This window comes from Oncorhynchus mykiss, chromosome 16 (genome assembly GCF_057628025.1).
Source record: "Oncorhynchus mykiss isolate SJ-2025 chromosome 16, ASM5762802v1, whole genome shotgun sequence".
Taxonomy (NCBI): domain Eukaryota; kingdom Metazoa; phylum Chordata; class Actinopteri; order Salmoniformes; family Salmonidae; genus Oncorhynchus; species Oncorhynchus mykiss.
The window spans coordinates 52,078,703-52,096,468 of NC_143037.1; the positions used below are offsets into that span (position 1 = coordinate 52,078,703).

Genomic DNA, 17,766 nt, shown 5'->3' on the forward strand with positions numbered 1-17,766 from the left:
GCTTGATCGATCCCCCTATTACCAATCCTTCACCAAAAACTCACATTTATCTCCTCCCCTTCAATCCATCCACATTACTCCTTTGTCTCTCCTCTTCACGCCTCATTTCTTCTCTGTTTTTGTCTCAATGGGGTTCTCAACCTGGAGTCACACAACTTTTTTTCTTTCAAAAAGATGACGTCATGTTGAGACACCATCAACTCTCTGTTGGTTACTGTGTTGTTCTTTACTGGGCCCCTTGATAGTTGTAAAGCCCTTGGGAGCCCCCTAGTGGTATGAACATTCCAGGTTGGGAATCACACTTGATTTGCTGATGTGATGTGGTATATCTTGGTCCTCACTGGTTCCTCTGTTAAGGTTTTCTTACTCACACTTAGTACATTTTACTGTGCTTCAATGAGTAATCAGTTCCTGTCATGATCTCTCTGTTTGCACAACATGTTCAGGCACAATACACTGTTGTAGCGGTATTGTTAGAGAGGAGCAAAATATATTTTGTTTGGGCGCCAAGCAGGCTCCGTGCAGGATTTCACCACCCCGTGATCTTAGAATGACTAACATGTAATTCAGCCTACTAATTGCATTTATTTGCCTGTTGACTCTCACCCTAAGAAGTGTCAAATCCTGTATCTGAGCCCCTTCTGTGTCCCCTACCCCAGCAGGTGGACCCGTTGGAGCTGGAAGTGGACTCCCAGTCCCAGGGCAGCACCACGTGGCTGGTGGACCCTGTCCCCAAAGACTCCAAGAGGACCATCAGCACTAAGTACGAGACCACCATATTCTGAGTGGACCCGACACATCTCCCGCCCTCTGCCCTTTGACACTGGGCTTGACCTTCTGACTTACTGTACCTTTCCTCCTCCTCCTCCATCTGTGTGCCTTTCACTGTGACTCTGCCTCTTTCTCAGGAGGGCCAGAACCCTCCTGCCCTCCTCTGTCTCCACCTATCCTCTGCCTCCACCTCCTCTCCTCTGTCTGCTGAAAGACTCAACTTCTCTCCTCCCCCTGTCTGTTATTCAGTCTACCATTATGAGACCTGCCTCTTCTGTCCTTGCCTCGCCACTGCCTCTCCCCCTGACCACAAATCTGTTAGTGGGGACTAGCTGAACAACCTCCTGGACTAACACCCTGATCCCTGCTCCTTTTCACTGTGTTAAACTGCTGACTCCTCTGGGCCCTGAATCATTGCTCTGTGATCATCGTACAGTATGTTCCTAGGCATTTGGTTCCCCTTGCCTCTGTGAAGCATGATACTCTACCTTGTCCTTCCACTTTCCTCACATTGACACTGTTAGTTCTGCTTAAACTGTTCTACTGTATGGTGCTGTTATTCAGTACCCCTAACTATGATGTGTGTAGGACAGCTAATGTAATCCACAAATCCAGTCACTGATTACGTTTGTCCAGTGGCTACTATCTCCATTCTACCTACCTATCTCCCCACTCCTCACCATTCCTCTTTCCCTCCCCCAAATTCTCTTTGGACAATCCTTAATTTTTCTATCCATCCATCTATCCCTCCTTCCTTTTTCCTTTCTCCTCTGGGTGCTTTTACTGCTCTACCAGGCGACGGCCACTGTGAGGCGCTCTTGAAGAACTTTCCCCTTCCTTGTTTCCTGAACTTTAAACTCCTGACTCCAGTGCTCAGAAACAAATATCTGATTCTCTACAGCGAAGGATCACGTACCTGGATGAACATTGTTTCCAGAAGATTCATCTGTGAGAGACTCCCTGTTCCATTGTTGTAGTTCTATGCACATTAGTAGGAACATTGCCTGTTTCTCTGCAAGGGGATGGAAGACAACTCTGGACTAAACCCTAACCCCCCCCCCACCCCCCTAGAATTGGCCCATTTGGGTTAACAGAGGGAAGGGCATGTTGATTTTATTATCGCTCTTTGTGTCGGTTTCCCATACTTAATCTGAGTCTGGGAAACTGGCCCTCTGTGTTATGCTGCCAAAGTAGGCTAGGGTCCAGCACTGTGATAGGAGATCTCTACTGGTAGCTATTGGAGTTAACATTGATGGGGGATAGATAGGACACAGAGGTTCAAACATATCATGGTGTCCTACATAGATGTCCTCACTGTTATAGACAGCAGTGTGGGAAATCAATCTGAGCATGCCTTGCTCTTTGACTGAGAATTTGATATCTAGTGCAATCCTTATTTGGAGTGTCATGAAAACTTTGTGAATGCTTGGATGCTGGAGAAATATGTGCATCAAATATGATATGAGGATAACTTAAATGGACTGTTTATTCAATAGAGAATGAGCCAAAATGCATGAATTCTGCTCTAGCCACCAGTAATAGACTTGGGTGACGGTTTCAGTCTAATTACCCAGCCTAGCCGGTAGATCCGTCAATATAGGGCTGATCGGTTATATTAACCTTAATGAGGAGGAGAGCTCATCAAATCTCTCACTGGAGAGGAGTGGTTAGGTGAAATGCGTCAAAAGAATAAACTGCTGTACCATCCATCTTTCCTAATCCAAGCATGTCTTAATGGACTGAAAAATGAAGGCATAACCTTGTCAAGGCACATATTCTGTTTAGTTGGCATCTAGTCCATCCACTGTGGTTAAACAGAGGCTGATGTATACAGATTAAAAGTACAGCATTACATAATGTTGCTATACTTTAGGTGTGGTGCATTCAGTGTTCTCATTTGAAATCGTATCACTCTTTGCATCGATCTAAATTTCTAACTCATCGCCATATTCCAAATAGTGCCAAGATGCAATCAACCCAATGTCTGTTGGAAGTAAACCGGGAAATAGGAGACTTTCTTTTTTTCCCTTTCATTTTCCTTCTTCTTTTTTCACTACTCATTCAGTTTCTCCTTTATGTTCATCATGTTGTCATTAATGACTGTCTGTTTGTTTTACTATTCACCCTGCCTCAGTCGATATTCAGTGCTAACATGGAAGCGGAATTTAATCATTATCTAGAAAAATCTGTTATCTTGATATCTACGCCATCTTGTTTTCAGTTGGCTCAGTTATGTTTTTACATTATTTTAACCCCAGTGCTGTGTTGGTGTGTGTCTCCCTTCCATGTAGCTGACTACCATGACCGGACACCCAGCCAGAGTGAGAGGTCAGGGGTGACCCATACCTATGGGGTTGTGTTGTGTGGCAGGATGCATTTTTGGAAGCAGGAGAAAGGCCACTGTCCATGCACCCTTCCTACCAGTACCACTGGAGACATGCTTACATACACCAGGAGGGCCCTACCTCCTCCCTGACACCCCTGGACCTCTCCTCATGCTCCACTCCTTCTCACCTCCACTGAGGTGTTCAGCTCCAGGGGTCAGCGCTGTAGTTCTGTATCACACAGACAGGAAGTCAGCCCCCAAGCAGTAGGCCCAAACAACCAACATCCTCACTGCATCCACTTACTTACACGGGAAAATGGACTCAACGTGTCAAAGCTTGTTCAGTTATCCAGAGACTGAAAGGTGGGTGTTTGTTTGGTAGGCATCTCTTTCAATGTGAAGCACTCGACTTTAACATCCCTCCTTTTCTGTTTTTATTTTTTACAAATGTAAACATGTTTATCCTTGACAGGCCAGTGAATGCTGTTCAGACAGTGTATTTTATCTACGGGGGTTCGAGAGTGTCTTGTTCCCAGTTGTTGTTTTTCCCTGACATTTTGTGACTTGTGTATCCATTCCATGAGAGTTGAAGATGGATGCTTCTCTAGATCGATCCCTCAGAGGGGCCTTTCCCATACACGTGTATGTGTCTTCGCTGAGGGCTACGCTAAGCTAATGTTTACTCTGACAGGGAATTTTATTAAGGTACAGACAGTGGTAATCAACATAAAAATATATTTTTGAGAAAAGAAGTAGAGATCTACCTGGATATCTCACTGGGAAATGGGAGACAGATTTAGATAAAGGAATGCATTAAAGTTGTCCTCGGTATGCTATGCTCACTAGGGTACGATTGGGTAGAATAATTACCATATGAGATTCAGCAGTACACTCACAGGCTTTCTCATGTCCATCCATTCAAGCACCGAGTCAGTTACATCAAAGCATCGCTTTATTTTCATTTTCTCATTCATAACATACAGAACTGTGATAGTTAATGTAATAGTGTACAGGAGGAATAATCTGACATGGATGAAGTTTGGAGGGCTGTTCAACTGACACTACAGCAACTTTTAAAAACAGGGGGTGTCTTTTGTATGTTTAAACTGTTCAGTTACTGGAAACTATAGGACCTGTTAGGAGGTACTGTGATGGCCTTTTATCCCCCCTGAATCGATTTGATTTATTTTAAACTAGTCAATCCAGAAAACCAGTCCTGTAAGATTTTAGGTACAATATGGTACACAGTGTTTTCTCCCTATATGGTATCTCTCCTGGTACGTTGACTGTTTTCTGTTTTGGGTACTCTGTGTTCAGCTGGAGTGTTGCGCCTCTGTGGGTACATAGACTAGCTATATGGTACTCACTCTATATGATACAGCTGTCTTTAGCTGGTTGATGTGAGCACCTGCAGCTATCAACCTGGTCCTGTCTCCGCGTTTGCACATAAGGATCATGGGTAGTACAATGGGACTATTCTGATGATATTAATGAAGACTATGATGATGATAACAATGATATTGGATTGTAAATTAATCTCTAGCAGTCTGTATTTTGATACTTGAATGATTTTGTTTTTATAGATATCTATGTATATACGTATGTAATTGTTTTGCCACATTTGTAAAAAAGGACTGTCTTATTAAGTTCAACATATCATGATACTGTTAGGTTCTAATTTTGAGTAAATCACTCACGGACACTAGAGAAGCTTAACCAAGTTTAAATCTTCCCAAAGGGTTGTTACAGCTGTAATTCAGACACAGACATGGCTTCCCCAGTGGTAGTATTCATACCCAACCTTGGGTGGAGTCTCCTTATCTCGAAACATTGCATCATTCTTGCTAATCAGGGAGCAAAGTGACATGAGCCTTCAACGGTTTCTCCCCTTATCAGTACTGCCACATGTGATCGTGTTCCCTGCACTCAGCCCCTCCCAAGCTTCATTATGGCTCCCCTCATGTCTCTTTAGTACCTAATGTTCCTATACTTCTGAGTATAACAATGTTCAAAGTTTCACCCCTGCTTCCAACAATACCCAACGATTGAAAACGGGCCGAGAGAAAGAACTCAGAGGGACATCACTACAGAAACAAAGAAAAAAGATTGTAAATTACCTTTGGGCTTCCAGTCCTTTTTTATGGTTATTATTTTTCATAATTGTACAACTAATAAATGAAGAAATTATTAACCAGATTCCTCTGGTCTTTTTTTCTATGTACTTGACAATCATTCAGCCATGAAGAATTCCATACTGTTCTTAGTACTGTAGGCTCTGATTGTCTTGTGACTACACACACATTTAGAGAAAAGGTAATGATGATAGTATGATGAACCAACATGATCACGTCTTAGCATGCACGGTTACCTGACAGGCTTGGTGTTGCATCTACTGACACATTCAATTTGATATTCAGACAGTTACCAAAGTGAAAGTCCCATTAGACTTCAGTGGTTAATGTTTACTGAAGACCTGGATAGTCAATAACATCTCTAACTACATTTCTATAGAAATGTTTTGTTTTATTGCTTTATACTATAAATGTGTAAAAGCTGAAATGTCACATGCTTGTCGGGTGTCAAACGTGTAAGAGCTTGTATGTGAAGGGGAAAGGCAAACCAGTGACTGTGATGAAGGGTGGGCGTTAGTTTTGCATCGCCCTGAGTGGGCAGAGCTAGCACATTTTAGACCATCTATTGGTTCTTAAGTGAAATCTCCACCTATCCGGCGCACTGGGATGCAAAACGAGCGTGCCGGTGTTTTTCGAGACAAAGCAATCAAATATATTTATAAAGCCCTTTTAACATCAGCCGATGTCACAAAGTGCTGTACAGAAACCCAGCCTAAAACCCCAAATAGAAAGCAATGCAGATGTAGAAGCACGGTGGCTAGGTCAAAAGAGAGATCAGGGTCCAGAGTAAAGCCAAGTTCCTTCAGTTTTATTTGAGACGACTGTACAACCATCAAGATTAATTGTCTGATCCAACAGAAGACCTCTTTGTTTCTTGGGACCTAGAACTAGCATCTCTGTTTTGCCCGAGTTTAAAAGTAAAACATAAGCCGCCATCCATTTCCTTATGTCTGAAACACAGGCTTCCAGGGAGGGCAATTTGGGGGCTTTGCCATGTTTAATCGAAATGTACAGCTGTGTATCGTCCGCATAGCAGTGAAAGTTAACATTGTTTCCAAATGATAACATCAAGAGGTAAAATATATAGTGAAAACTATAGTGGTCCAAAAACGGAACCTTGAGAAACATCAACATTTACAGTTGATTTGTCAGAGGACAAACCATCCACAGAGACAAACTAATATCTTTCTGACAGATAAGATCTAAACCAGGTCAGAACTTGTCCGTGTAGACCAATTTGGGTTTCCATTCTCTCCAAAAAATGGTATCAAAAGCATCACTAAGGTCTAGGAGCACGAGGACAGATGCAGAGCCTTGGTCTGACGCCATTAAAATGTAATTTACCACCTTCACGAGTGCAGTCTCAGTGCTATGATGGGGTCTAAAACCAGACTGAAGCGTTTCGTATACATTGTCTTCAGGAAGGCAGTGAGTTGCTGTGCAACAGATTTTTCAATTTTTTTGAGGAATGGAAGATTCGATATAGGCCGATTTAGTTTTTTATATTTTCTGGGTCAAGATTTGGCTTTTTCAAGAGAGGCTTTATTACTGCCACTTTTAGTGAGTTTGGTACACATCCGGTGGATAGAGAGCCATTTATTATGTTCAACATAGGAGAGCCAAGCACAGGAAGCAGCTCTTTCCGTAGTTTAGTTGAAATAGGGTCGAGTATCTAGCTTGAAGGTTTAGAGGCCAAGACTATTTTCAATGTGTCAAGAGATATTAAAACACTTGAGTGTCTCCCTTGATCCTAGGTCCTGGCAGTGTTATACAGACTCAGGACAACTGAGCTGTGGAGAAATACGCAGGTTTAAAAACCCGATAAACCTGATGACCCAATAGTCCAGGATTATGAGGACTGGAAAAAACTATGTCCAGAGTATGACTGTGGCACTGAGTAGGTCCGGAGACCTGTTGGACAAAACCCACTGAGTCGATGATGGCTCCGAAAGCCTTTTGGAGTGGGTCTGTGGACTTTTCCATGTGAATATTAAAGTCACCAAAAATGTTAATATTAGCTGCCATTACTACAAGGTCAGATAGGAACTCAGTGTGGAACTCTGTATACGGCCCAGGAGGCCTGTAAACGGTAGCTATAAGAGTAGGCTGCATAGATTTCATGACTAGAAGCTCAGACGAAAACGCAGCCTTTTTTTTGTATATTGAAATTTGCTATCATAAATGTTAGCAACACCTCCGCCTTTGCGGGATGTGCGGGGGATATGGTCACTAGTGTAACCAGGAGAGGCCTCATTTAACACTGTAAATTTATCAGGCTTAAGCCATGTTTCAGTCAGGCCAATCACATCAAGATTATGATCAGTGATTAGTTAATTGACTATAACTGCCTTGGAAATAACATTAAGTAGCCTTATTTTGAGATGTGAGATATCACAATCGCTTTCAATAATGACAGGAATGGAGGTCTTTATTCCAGTGAGATTGCGAAGGCGAACACCGCCATGTTACATTTTGCCCAACCTAGATCGAGGCACAGCCACCATCAATGGGGATAGCTGAGCTGACTCCACTAAGCTGGCAGGGTGGCTAACAGCCTGATGCCTGGCCTGCACCCAATCTCATTGTGGAGCTAGAGCCCTGTCTATGTTCAAATCAAAATCAAATCAAATGTATTTATATAACCCTTCGTACTTCAGCTGATATCTCAAAGTGCTGTACAGAAACCCAGCCTAAAACCCCAAACAGCAAGCAATGCAAGTGTAGAAGCACGGTGGCTAGGAAAAGCTCCCTAGAAAGGCCAGAACCTAGGAAGAAACCTAGAGAGGAACCAGGCTATGAGGGGTGGCCAGTCCTCTTCTGGCTGTGCCGGGTGGAGATTATAACAGAACATGGCCAAGATGTTCAAATGTTCCTAAATGACCAGCATGGTCCAATAATAATAATCACAGGCAGAACAGTTGAAACTGGAGCAGCAGCACGGCCAGGTGGACTGGGGACAGCAAGGAGGAGTCATGCCAGGTAGTCCTGAGGCATGGTCCTAGGGCTCAGGTCCTCTGAGAGAGAAAGAGAGAATTAGAGAGAGCATACTTAAATTCACACAGGACACCAGATAGGACAGGAGAAGCACTCCAGATATAACAAACTGACCCTAGCCCCCGGACACAAACTACTGCAGCATAAATACTGGAGGCTGAGACAGGAGGGCTCGTCAAACCCGTACTATTGCTGCTGCAGTCAGCCAACAATGATTTGCTGAAACTGCTGCTGGCTGTGCACGAACGAGCTGAGCGCCTGCTGGTAATGTCTCTCACAATGCACTTTTGCAGCCAGGCACTTGTGCTGTGACTGAGTGTGACAGAGAAAATCGTTTTTGTGTCATTTAGAGGGAAATGCGTGCATTTTAGCCTTTGAGTCACTTTTCAAAAGTTGCTAAAAGTTCCAAATCAATTTTTAAAAGTAGCTAAATTTGTTGCTAGGTGCTGTTTGAAAAAAATGGTAGTCTGAAAAGTTGCTAAATCTAGCAACAAAATGGCTAAATTGGCATCACTGATTCCCAGAAAGAGGGGCAATTATCTACAAATGCTATATTTTGGGAGGGGCAGAAAACAGTTTTCAACCAGTGATTGACTTGTTAGACTGCTGTAGAGCTAGCTCATCACTCCCCCTAACTGGGAGGGAGCCAGAGACAATTTCTCGATCCCGACACATCTTTCTAGCTGATTTACAAGTTGAATCTATGTTGCACTTGGTGACCTCTGACTGTTTCATCCTAACATCGTTGGAGCCGACGTGGATAACAATAACCCTATACTCGCCAGTTTTAGCTTTAGCCAGCACCACCTTCATATTAGCCTTTACGTCGGTAGCTCTGCCCCCTGGTAAACAGTGTATGATCGCTGGATGATTATTTTAAAGTCTAACACTACGGGTAATGGAGTCGCCAATGACTAGGGTGTTCAGTTTGACAGAGCTAATGGTGGAGGAGAGACCAGAGAGACTCGGACTCTACTCGTTGTTTAATTGGGAGAACCGGTTGAACGTTTCTGCTGGCTGAATGAGGACACCGGTTGAGCATTCCTACAGTATTTCCTTCCAGAAGCCATGAGAAAAATGTCCCGCTCTGGGGACTGTGAAGGGATTTATACTACTATCTGTACTTAACAGCACATACGCTGTTTCATCCTTTCCTACACCTAAATGACTACACCTCCTTTCCTACACCTAAATACGTTCTCCTGTATATTATGAGTACAACGACTACAATTAGGAGGCATAATGTTAATGTTACTACTAGCTTCGGCTGGTGGAGGTCGTGTAGAACCATGTCCAGATAAAGCGTCCGGGGTGAACATGTTGAATGAAAAAAAAAAGTACAGCGAAGAAAAAAAATATATATATATAATGGTAATTAAAAAGTAAAAACCGTAAAGTTGGCACGTAGCAAAGAATAGTTGGCAACAAACCGCACAGCTGCACGTAAATCAAGTGACCGGAAACGACGATGAAAGTAAGGAATCTGTTTACAGGGTTGCGGAACTTCATGGTCGTCTACACCAGCTGTATGGAAACTGAAGTGCTTTGAAATGAATTTTTACACGTTATTTCTCATATATCTTCCAATTGTTAATGCAGGTAAGGTCTATTGATTTTTCACAAGTGGATTGCTGGAATTTAGTCTTGCTGAGAATTACTAATTGATTTATCACCTCACAGGTAAATCTTCCCACTCTCTGTGGGGGTTAGCAACACACGTACTTGGAGAGACAGAGTTTCCTGAATTCTGTGTTTTGTGGATGCTGGATGATGTTCAGGTGGGATACTATGACTCCAATTCCTGGAGATTTATCTCTAGGACCGATGAGAACATAGATGAGGAGTATTCAAAAACAGTTCAGGGTGCGTCTTGGGACGTGTACCTCAGTATGAGGAAGCGGTCGTCCCTCTTACAGCACCGCTTTAACTCCACAACAGGTGAGCAAACTGTAATCAATTTTGTAATCAATATACTGTGACCTTAAATATGGGGAGAACAGGGTAAGTTTCTTTTTTTCCTTTAACTAGGTAAGTCAGTGTAAAATGAGCCACCCCCATTATCTAAAATCTATATAACTACGGTGTCAGAATGAAATATATCGGTTTACATGGATGACCAAGATCCAGATGTGTATATATGAATACTATAATTCCCTTACCAAAGTGATTGTAAATTTAATAAATGGCTCAATACCGCTCTCTGCTTAATGTTATATAAGCTGGACAGAACGATCTAGAACCAAAAGAAACGCACACCTATTAAGACGAGGTGCTGGCTAGCGGAGTAGAAAACAAAAGAGAGCCGCACACTCTAGGAGCTCAGATGCAAAAATGTAATTACCAACGTTTCGACAGCCAAGCTGTCTTCATCAGGGTATAATCACAAATACTGCGGGATGACTCGTTTATATAGTGTCAAAAGACACAGGTGTCTGTAATCATGGCCAAGAGTGGCCTAATATCATTGGTTAATAATCAAATATTAAAATGTCATACAAACAACAAATGGATAGCATACGATCCTAGATTAATTTGACTACACAAGCTTACAAACAATTACAATGGAAAAGTCACAATAATCACAAGAATGGCTTCAGATCAAAGTCTACGTTGAGACCGAAGGGCGCAAAGAACTTTAAATTAAAGTTCCAGGCAGCCTCTCGTTTTAACAATAAATTATCAAGGTCACCCCCTCTCCTAGGGAGGGTGACATGTTCGACGCCAATATAACGCAGAGACGAAATCGAGTGGCCTGCCTCCAAGAAGTGGGCCGCAATTGGATAAGTAAAGTTTTTACATCTAATGGTGCTACGATGCTCTGAGATACGTACTTTTAATTCACGATTTGTTTTACCTACATAATTTTTACCACAGGGACAAGTTATAAGATAAATAACTGCCTTAGTGGAGCACGTAATAACACCTTTGATTGGGATCGATTTCCCTGTTTGTGGGTGTTTGAAGGATCTACATGTATAAGTGCCATTGCATTGAGCACAGCCATTACATTTGTAATTTCCATCCAGTAGGGGTGCAAATAGACGTTGTTCAGGAATATCTTGGGGTGGTAAATCAGTGTACCAATTGGTCTCTGAGATTTCTGCCCCGCGAGAATACGACCAAGGGAAGGTCCGAAAACACATTACCGAGACTATCATCGGATTTTAGGATGTGCCAATGTTTGTGAACAATTCCCTTAATTTGTTCAGAGCACTTTGAATAGCGGGTAGTTAGAACGCAAGAATGCGTCTTTTTGCAATGGCAATATTAATCTGATCATTCTTGTAGCCCCTCTCCTTGAACTTTCTTTGCGTCTCAGCCATATTTCTTTCGAAATCTGATTGTTTTTTGCAAATTCTTTTGATTCGACAGAATTGGCTGTAGGGCAAACTATTTTTCAAGTGAAGTGGGTGACAACTATCAGCCCTCAACAAACTGTTACGATCAGTAGGCTTCCTGTAAAGATCAGTGTATAGAACATTATCTTCACACAAGATCAGAAGATCAAGAAAACTGATTTGACGTGTATCAGATTGCATAGTAAATCTCAGATGCTCAGAACAGGAGTTAAGAAAAGCATGGAACGCCCCTCCATAGAACAAAAAATCATCAATATACCGTTTCCAAATAATGATGTGAGGCAAGAAAACATTTTTGAGAGGATTGAAAATAGACTGTTTCTCCATGTAACCCACATACAAATTAGCATAGTTAGGATCCATGGGGGATCCCGCAGTGTTTGTGATTATACCCTGATGAAGACAGCTTGGCTGTCGAAACGTTGGTAATTACATTTTTGCATCTGAGCTCCTAGAGTGTGCGGCTCTCTTCTATTTTCAAATATAAGCTGGACAGCCCATGTTTTTAAAAACTTTTTTGTCACTATTACCTAAAGTATTGGTTCTTTGCTTTTAAATTATTACAGGAATATTTGTTCATCAGAGACTTATTGGTTGTGAATTGGAGGACAATGAAAAGCAAGGCCAACTCATGATAAAGGAAGCGTTCAATGGAATTGATGGAGGTGTTCTGAACTTCAACAAACTGCAGTACAATTACCATCCTAAGTGGCCAGAACTTGAGTTTAATCAACAAAGGACACAGTACATTCAAATGGGTCTTGACAAGGTTTATCTCCCTATTTGCATTAAATCATTAAAGGACTACCTGAAGAAAGAAGAGAAACTGGTCATGAGAAAAGGTAGGCTTTGTGTACTATAAAAATAGTCATGCCAATGCATGAACAATAGAACCAAATATTGTTATGCCATAATTATAACATGTGTAAAAAGCATCAGGAATACAACCTAAGCAAATCTACAGTTGATCCATTGATACACATATCCTCCTCAGTGCGTCCTAGAGTAAGACTCATTTCAAAAGAAAGCACAGATACTGAAGGGGCCAAGATCACCTGCCTGGCCTTTGGTTTCTACCCCCGCCACATCAACCTCACCCTGCTGAGAGACGGCCAACCTGTGGCAGAGCATGAGCTCAAAGGGGGGCAATTGCTACCGAATGGAGACTGGACGTACCAGCTGAGAAAGAGTCTGACAATCACTGTCCAGGAGCTGAGAGAGAGACCCAACTACACCTGCACTGCCAATCACATCAGTATGGACAACAAGCTGGATGTCAGTTGGGGTAAGATTAGGAGCCAAGGGATGCTCTGAGATACAGTATCATCAGATTATGTGCTTTTTAGCAACCATTATGGTTCACCTCTGTTAGAGGTTACAAATTACAAAGTTGTTCCAATAAATATTAGTAATGTAATACTGTCATGTATACATTATTTTTTACAATTTAATGTAATGATAATATTGTGTTTGTATTCATTGACAGTTCCTGATACTGGCCCAGATAGCGCCTCCATCATTCCAGTCGTTCTGGTAATGGCAGTCGTGTTAATTCTGATTGGGATCCTTGTTGTTATTGGCATGTGGAAGTGGAAACACGCAGGTGAGTTGGGTTAGAAGAAGAGAATGGTGGTTACAGATGCAGAAAGTGTTTGGATGCTGATAACTTCTGTATTTGGAGTGATGGGTTTCATTGGTTGAACTTATGCAATAATTGATTGAATAAGGCTGCCCTCTTCAGGTGGAGAATGATCTTACATGGACATATCATCCATGGATTGATGAGGCATTGAAAAACTGTATGGTTGAAAGAGATGGTGCAAAAGGAGTGGCTAATACGTCTGGCTGCACATCTGACTTACTGCAAATTAAGAAATGATTTGACTGAACTCAACAAAAAAAAGTAAAAATTGTATTATGAAGTCAGATCAATGATATAAAGAATTACGGAAAAAAACAGACAGGCAAATTCAACTTCATCTTTCATTGAATCAGATGGCTTATTCATCACTAAACCATTTGATTTTACCAATAATATTAATGATTACTTCATTGGCAAAGTGGGCAAATTTAGGTAGGAAATGCCAACAACGAACAGTGAGCCATCTTATTCATGCATTAAAAAACGAAGAACGGTGCAGTTTCTTGGCAATTTCTCGCATGGAATAGCCTTCATTTCTCAGAACAAGAATAGACTGACGAGTTTCAGAAGAAAGTTCTTTGTTTCAGGCCATTTTGAGCCTGTAATCGAACCCACAAATGCAATGCATTTTGAGCCTGTAATCGAACCCATTTACAACATTAACAATGTATTTCTGATCATTTTGATGTTATTTTAATGGACAAAAAATGTGCTTTTCTTTTTTTTATATATATATACTTTTTTTATTTTTTCCCCCTTTTTCTCCCCAATTTCGTGGTATCCAATTGTTAGTAGCTACTATCTTGTCTCATCGCTACAACTCCCGTACGGGCTCGGGAGAGACGAAGGTCGAAAGTCATGTGTCCTCCGAAACACGACCCAACCAAGCCGCACTGCTTTTAAACACAGCAAGCATCCAACCCGGAAGCCAGCCGCACCAATGTGCCGGAGGAAACACTGTGCACCTGGCAACCTTGGTTAGCGTGCACTGCGCCTGGCCCGCCACAGGAGTCGCTGGTGCGCGATGAGACAAGAATATCCCTACCGGCCAAACCCTCCCTAACCCGGACGACGCTAGGCCAATTGTGCGTCGCCCCACGGACCTCCCGGTCGTGGCCGGTTGCGACAGAGCCTGGGCGCGAACCCAGAGTCACTGGTGGCACAGCTGGCGCTGCAGTGCAGTGCCCTTAACCACTGCAAACAAGGACATTTCTAAGTGACCCCAAACTTTTGAACGGTAGTGTACGTGTCAGCAACCACAGCTAATGAAGTCACTGAAACCCTTAACAAGGAGTTGCAGAAAGTTTTAGAATGGTGGCCAGTAATAAACTGGTCCTGAACATCTCTAAAAGTAAGAGCATTGTATTTGGTACAAATCATACTCTAGACCTCAGCTGAATCTGGTCATGAATGATGTGGCTGTTGAACATGCCGAGGAAACTAAATGACTTGGTGTTACCTTGGATTGTAAATGGTCATGGTCAAAACATATAGATTCAAGGGTTGTAAAGATAGGGAGAGGTCCGTCCATAATAAAGAGATGCTCTGCTTTTCGGACACCACACTCCAAAAAGCAAGTCCTGCAGGCTCTAGTTTTGTCTTATCCTGATTATTGTCCAATCATGTGGTCAAGTGCTGCAAAGAAAGACCAAGTTAAGCTGCAGCTGGCCCAGAACAGAGCGGCACGTCCATTGTAAACAGAGGGCTAAAATAAATACTATGCAAACTCTTGGCTAAGAGTTGAGTGGAGACTGACTGCGTCACTTCATATTTTTATAAGAAACATTAATGTGTTGAACATTCCAAATTGTTTGCATAGTCAACGTACACACAGCTCTGACACACACACATTTACCCCACCAAACAAGCCACCAGGGTTCTTTTCATAGTCCCCAAATCCAGAACAAATTCAAGAAAGCGTACAGTATTATATAGAACCATTTTTGCATGGAACTCCCTTCCATCTTATATTGCACAAATGAACCGCAAACCCGGTTTCAAAAACAGATAAAGCAACACCACACAGTACAAAGCCTCTCCCCTATTTAACCTAGATATGTTGTGTGTATGTATTGATATGTAGGCTATGTGTGCTGTTTTTATATGTATGTAGTTCTGTCCTTGCTCTGTTCTTGTCTATTAATATTTCATGTTTTGTGTGGACCCCAGGAAGAGTAGCTGCTGTTGCTTTCACAACAGCTAATGGGGATTCTAATAAAAAAACGTTTACAGGATGATTATCTTTTAATGTTTAGCATCTTTATCAACGATGTATCATTTGTGGGCAATATGACATGTCCCATTGGTGATCTACCTATGTCAATCTGTTTTTCTAGGCGTTCCTACATTTTCTGGACATATATACTCTGCTGCCAAAGATACTGGTAAGTATGTTAAAAAATGTTTACACCATATCATTAAGGCTTGTACTCAATAATTCCTGTCCAATATTACTCATCATATTGTGTTAACCATTCTCTTCCAGAGACAGAACAGAGTAACTCCTCTTTAGAGACAGAATCAACAGATTCTTGATACTACTGTACTCATAACATCTCTGCTGAAGATGAAAGGAAGTGGATGATGCTCACCTATTTCAAAAGTAAAATGAACAAATCCATAACTAATCCTCAAGCAAGCTTTTCACTCCAGCAATGTTCCAGGGTAACTCACTAATATGGTTAATGGCACAGGGATAGCCTAAACTGTAATTGATTTCATCAACATACACGTCTTTTAATTTTTTTATAATTTGACCTTTTAAAAAAAATATATATATATATATGTGTGTGTGTGTACAATTTCATAAGACAAATCATATACAACGTTAAACAATAAGTCCGTCCATTGTATTGCACCATGAACTTTTAATGATTGCTACAGTCCTCATTTAAGTCTGATATCTGGAACTGTAGCCTATAACCTGTAGTGTATTGCCAGTCTTGCTGTGTCTGCCTATTATCAAAAAAGGACCACAAATGGAAATAAGTCCAATGAAAAATAATCTATAATTGTATTGTGTTAGATTTGATACCGTAAAATGTAAATAATAGTAAATGTACTGGCTGTATAATGTGTTTTTTAAATTGTCAAATAAATCAATCCATGTTTATTCATCTAAAATGGTTCAAAATAATCTATAATTGATGGAGGTGCAAGTTGACAATAAGGCTGAACACCCCCCATCCAATTTGAATCACTGCATTCTCTCGCTGAGTATGTGGCAGAAGGTAGTGTATCACTGACCTAAGTATCCTAAAACCACCAAGGAGGATTAAGCCACCACTAATTTATAGGGATTATGCCTGTGTTATTTTGGTTAATCGTTGACCTGAAAATAGGACAAGAGAAGGACTGTACTACACAACTGCTCATGTCACTCCATAAGGTTTATCTACTAGTTATATGCCCATAGATAAAAGTAATTACTGAGAATGTGTTGCTCTCCTCTCTCTCTGACAGGGTGTATGGTTAATGATTTCCCATCAGCCCTCCTCTCTCCAGAACAGCATTCCTGCTATTCTCCAAGCAACTGTGTGGAAATACATGCTATTCTGGAACAGTAGAATGCACCATGTGCACACAAGACGTGTGTCAATAACACCTCAAATAAGACTCCTTTTATTCATTCATGTATACACAACATATTTTATTTTATATATAATACGTTTTCTGTTCCTATTAGCCTATTTGTTAGTGTGTTTAACATTATTCATGTTGATAAACAAATTATCAGCCTTATAGTGTGCAGAAAGTACACTCCATAACTTAGTAGCCTAAATGAGGGTGTCTGCTCATCAAATCAGGTGGTTTCAGAACTAGGAATATATAGCTCTGAAATCTAAACACAGAGGCACAAGTCGTCACTCTAGTTAATTAGTGACTGACTGAGCCTAATGTCAACATGGCTAACAATGCCTTACCACTATTTCCCAAAGCTTACTCTCTGTTTCCCATCGCTTTAGAAAGGACTCTTGCAAAACACTTGACCCATGAACTTATATTTGCACCAAGAGCTTTGTCTTGATGCTGTATGCATGTGTTAATACTTGAAGGTAAGTTGGATATTCAGTTCCACAATGCCAAGACAAGCATTGATTTATGATTTTCATTAATAACAGGGAACAGGTATGCAAGCTACTGTATTCCTCATACCAGCCTCATTCCAGGGGCTTTTATTCATATACTGAACAAGGTCATTAACTACCAGTGTTTATACCATGGCATTGTTGAAAACACCTTTCTGATTGGCTTGAAGGGCATTCTATAGCGCGCATTATTTCCCTTTATAAACGTGGTGGTTCGTGACCTGAATGCTGATTGGCTGAAAGCCGTGGTATATCAGACCGCATACCAAAGGGTATGACAAATCATTTATTTTTACTGGTCTAATTATGTTGGTAAACAGTTTATAATAGCAATAAGGCACCTCCGGGATTTGTGGTATATGGCCAATATACCACGGCTAAGGGCTGTATCCAGGCACTCCGCGTTTCGTTGTGCAAAAGAACAGTCATATATTGGCCATATACCACACCTGTC

General features: G+C 41.4%; 2 protein-coding genes across 31 annotated transcripts in view; both read left to right on the plus strand.

Moving 5' to 3' along the window:
* The window catches only part of LOC110492183 (ankyrin repeat and SAM domain-containing protein 1A), a 116,828-nt gene extending 111,540 nt beyond the window's left edge, over window positions 1-5,288 (plus strand). For 12 of the 30 annotated variants that reach the window (XM_090203207.1, XM_090203216.1, XM_090203226.1 and 9 more), the window contains one exon: window positions 660-914. In XM_090203207.1, coding sequence (XP_090059333.1) covers window positions 660-785 — 126 coding nt within the window. In that variant the 3' untranslated portion in view covers window positions 786-914. Of the gene's footprint in view, window positions 1-659; window positions 915-3,062 lie in introns of those variants that run through there. The other 18 variants (XM_036947140.2, XM_090203218.1, XM_036947136.2 and 15 more) reach the window with 3 other exon arrangements.
* A 3,545-nt stretch (window positions 5,289-8,833) lies between these two features.
* LOC110492192 (zinc-alpha-2-glycoprotein) lies at window positions 8,834-16,347 on the plus strand. The gene is made up of 7 exons (XM_090203227.1): window positions 8,834-9,822; window positions 9,904-10,161; window positions 12,149-12,424; window positions 12,577-12,867; window positions 13,069-13,185; window positions 15,561-15,608; window positions 15,710-16,347. Exons 1-7 carry the CDS (start codon window positions 9,774-9,776, stop codon window positions 15,757-15,759), a joined length of 1,089 nt encoding a protein of 362 aa, XP_090059353.1. The 5' UTR covers window positions 8,834-9,773; the 3' UTR covers window positions 15,760-16,347.
* The last annotated feature ends 1,419 nt before the right edge of the window (window positions 16,348-17,766 follow it).